Source organism: Dendrobium catenatum, unplaced genomic scaffold (genome assembly GCF_001605985.2).
Source record: "Dendrobium catenatum unplaced genomic scaffold, ASM160598v2 fragScaff_scaffold_658, whole genome shotgun sequence".
NCBI classification, from domain to species: domain Eukaryota; kingdom Viridiplantae; phylum Streptophyta; class Magnoliopsida; order Asparagales; family Orchidaceae; genus Dendrobium; species Dendrobium catenatum.
The window spans coordinates 443,415-447,512 of NW_021319120.1; the positions used below are offsets into that span (position 1 = coordinate 443,415).

General features: G+C 35.2%; 1 protein-coding gene across 1 annotated transcript; it reads right to left on the reverse strand.

Annotated features, from left to right (window-relative positions):
• Positions 1–497: 497 nt before the first annotated feature.
• LOC110093346 lies at positions 498–3,889 on the reverse strand. Its single transcript, XM_028695549.1, has 4 exons — positions 3,560–3,889; positions 3,088–3,169; positions 1,156–1,370; positions 498–745 (listed from the first exon to the last, which is right to left on the reverse strand). Exons 1-4 carry the CDS (start codon positions 3,763–3,765, stop codon positions 535–537), a joined length of 714 nt encoding a protein of 237 aa, XP_028551382.1. The 5' UTR covers positions 3,766–3,889; the 3' UTR covers positions 498–534.
• Between the last annotated feature and the right edge of the window lie 209 nt (positions 3,890–4,098).

Genomic DNA, 4,098 nt, shown 5'->3' on the forward strand with positions numbered 1-4,098 from the left:
TTAAATTTAAATTAATTTATTAAGTTTAATATTGTTTTATTCTAAATATATTAAATTAAATAATTAAATCATTTAATTGGTTCATTGAATAGACTGAGTTAGCTACATTGTCCGGTGGAGTTATGACTTGGGAGTTAGAACAATGAGCAAATCTAGTTTAAAAAAGAAGTTAGCAGCATGTGTTAATTTGATTAAAATAATACCTCGTTTGACTACAATAAGATGCACAATTACATGTGTTATTCTTTTGATTGCAACCAAGTAAAAAATCATGTACAACTTGGGGGATTCATACACTTGTACACAGCTGATGCTGGCATTTTGTAAGTGGGGATGCTTACAGGATCCACCATTCGAACCTCCCCAGGCTTGAATGATAGATCCCAGTGCCTGCATGCAACATAGACAAAAAATATCAATTGCCAACAGTAATGAATACCAGTCAAGCTAAACAATTCACAATGAGCTTGGAATTAGAAAATTTTATCCAAGCATCTTGAATTATATGCTTTTCTTTCTAAATTGATTACATTTTTACTTTATTAGGGCGATTTCATTGTTTGTAATAAGACAAACAATGAGCAGCCCACAATCAAATGCAAATTTTGTAAATAATATGTTTGCAGAAGTAGCATTTTCCATAAAATTGACAGTGATAATCTCAGCACTAGACGATTCATATTTCCTCCAATTTTTCTTGTTCTTCACTCTCTTCGTGGAGTTTCGCCAATTTATAGGATAGATCCTGCCCAAAAATTAGAAGCCGTTCATTCTTAAATTGAATTTATCAAAGGAACTATCAGCCTTGAAAGTTCTCAAATCTCAACCAACTAATTTCTACCAAAATTCTTTGATATGAAATGGCTGCAGTCCACACCAGACTTCTGCATTGTACTAAATGGGATCATTTTGAACAATATATTTAACTGTTTTTTGAACTTTTTGTCTTGATAAAAATCTTCATGTGTTGCACCTTTCATGCTAACAAAATGTAGGCTATTTTTCGCTTTGATTAATAAGAAAGCAATTCAAAGAAAAACTAGTATGCACAATTCAATTGGATGGTTATTCAAACTTATAAAGAAGAGTGTGTGACCAATAAAATAACAAATTGCTAGGAAATGTTGGGGAATCTTAAAATTTTGATTATAATACCTGCGAAGGTCAACTCCTGTTAATCCAGCTAGCAATATCGACAAATTATCTGAATCTGGGGATATGATAACAATGGTTTGTTCAGAATATTGAGTCTCTAAAATTGACATCAGTTGTGTCACACGAACAAAGACATCCGAAACACTTTCATTTGGCGTTCCATCTGTAATGGGAGGTGGTTTATTATTTGGTGAAATTTTGTCAAATGCATACACCTGAAAATTCATGACAAAGATGTGGGTGTGCTTCATATTTTAATAATGAAAAAATAAGCAAGTTAATTACTTTGCAAAATAAAAGAAAGATGGAAAGATACATAATTTAAGCAAATTGTGAGAAGTTCTGAATCAAGCATCATCGTAATTGTAAAGAACAATAACAATCACCTCATAACAAATATTTGGTCTTATACCTCATTACTCATGTTCAGTTTAAATCAAACATGTCCACCACCAGCAACAAAAAATTATAGATAACATTCATCAAACAATACAATCAAATCTTCTAGGGCAACATTCATGGGGGAAAGAAAGCCATGAAACAATTACAATCCACCCAAAATTAGCAAAAGCCAATTAATTTGTTATAAAATTTGGATACAAATAGTTGAAACAATAAAAAATAAAATTAGTGAGGTAAATGAATTAGACTAGAATGGGTTTATTTTCTTTGAGAACTTCAATCATGTCCGTATTTGTGAATCATGAGAAACATTTCTAAAAGATTCATTTATTAATGGAATAAACAATTACAATATTATTTAAAGATGATAAGGTCATGTTATTTGATGCTCCTATGAGAAGTTATTAATAAAAAAACTATCAAAAGAATCAAACACGGGCAAAACTCATGAGAACTAGGGGCATAACAAGCAATAGATACTTTGTTGCTTTTAAGGTATCTCAACATCGAGCATAAACTTCCAAAATAGCTCCTTATTGGGACAAATGTTTGTTGCAATTCACTAGAAATGTCAATTGATGAATTTCATATGAAATATATAGGGTTGTCCATAACTTTGCACAAATTGAAAAGAATTAAAATCCATTTGTTGATAATACCTACAAAATCTTGTTGGAAAAGAGAATTTGCATCACCAAAGGAAAAATAATTTTGATGTTATTTTCTCAAATCTATGTCCATTATATGTCATCCTAACAACTAAATCATGATACATTTAGAAAATTGCAAAATTAAGGAAGAACATAATTTACATTCGAGTTGGTGAAGACAAACAAATAGCTCCACTTATTGCATGGAAGAGGAGATGTATGTGAATATTACAATGTGCTTTTGGAGAAACACATAGTTTAATGTAGAGCTGTCAATAATGGACCCGACCCGAAAACCCGACCCGAACATTTCGGGTTAGGGTTGACCCGAATCCGAAACGGGTAGGGTTCGGGTCTGAAAAATTGACCCGTTTGGAAAATCGGGTCGGGTTCAGGTTGACCCGGAAACCCGGGAATGACCCGATTTGACCCGGAATAACACATAAACCCGGCTTCCGGACCCGCATCAGCCCGGCGTGGCCGCGTCGAGCAGTCCCGCGTCCATATAAGACTTTTAGCTTTTATTATATGATCGAGATAGCAGGTAACTCAAAATACCCCAATTGGAAGCTAGTAGTGGACATAATCCTCACTAGAAATACTCTATAAGAGCAAGTGATTGATAGGGACTACATTCATTTAAAAATCAAAGAAGATAAATGTCTCGGAAGGTACAAAATCATTCAAAAAATTTTAAAATATATATAAATCTAGAAAATATATGCATACCAAAAATCTCAAAAAGCATAAGCCCCATAATATATATATACAATTAAAATCCTAGAAGACCATCCAAAAACTTCTAAAGACATAAACCTCATAAGGATAAAAGTTTCAAAAACCTATCAAAACAACCGCATAAACTTCATAAAGCCCTCACCTCGAAAATAGCATCCAAGCTCCTTCCCTCAAGAGCACCCAGCCCACGGGCATCCAAAAAACTATATTCAGGAACTATTCGACTACAAATCGAGAAATAGAAGAAATTTTCAGTTGAAAGAATCTCAAAGCCTTTAACTTCTATCATTTCTCATAGAAAAAGAATGCCCATAAAGTAGATAACTTAATTAATAGTTGATTGTTATTTTAACAAACATGTTCTAAAAAATAGAGAATAAATTTACATTAAAAGTGAAATGATAGTTGGGTTCCCAAATCATAAGACTAGGCTGAGTTCCTAGTAATGAACCTGCTTTAAACTAATTGCTTTAAATCTTAAATTACCTGTCCAAATCATTTCACAAAATTTAACATAATTTTACTGTTATATTGTCAAACTGCTATTAGGATTTAACTATTAAGATCAACAATAGTCTCAAATCGAAATAGGACTAGGCTGAGTTCCTAGGAACCTGCGATCAATTCCATTGACAGAGGCAATGATTTCCGCGGCCTGATACGCTCTTTGTGTAATAGACGGCCAGATCCAGCAGCTCCTACTACAAGCCTCCAATCTCTGAAGCTCAACAACCGCACGCGCCACCTGCTGCTTGCCCTCCGGCGAGAGTCCATTGTCGACAGAGGTTTTGGTGACGGGGTTGGTGTTGAGGACGCCCATGCCCTCGTAAACGGACTCCCCGGCGCGGACTAGGAATTAGCGGTTGCTGAGACGTGCGGGGGGCATCTGGAAGAGTCCACGGGCTGCGGCGGCCGGGATGTGGCGTAGGAAGAAAAGAGAGATGGATGAAAAAAGAGGCGGCGATGTTGTTGTGGTCGGAGGTGGAGTAATGGGAGTGGCCAGGTGGGGTTTTGCGATGGAGGGGGATGTAGGAGAGTGGGAGGGGATCTCGTGGAAGAAACGACAAGCATTTTGTGGTTTTAGTTTGGCTATGATGTCTGAAGTTTCTTTATGAATTTTACATTGAAGTCCAATTCAATATATAAATAATAA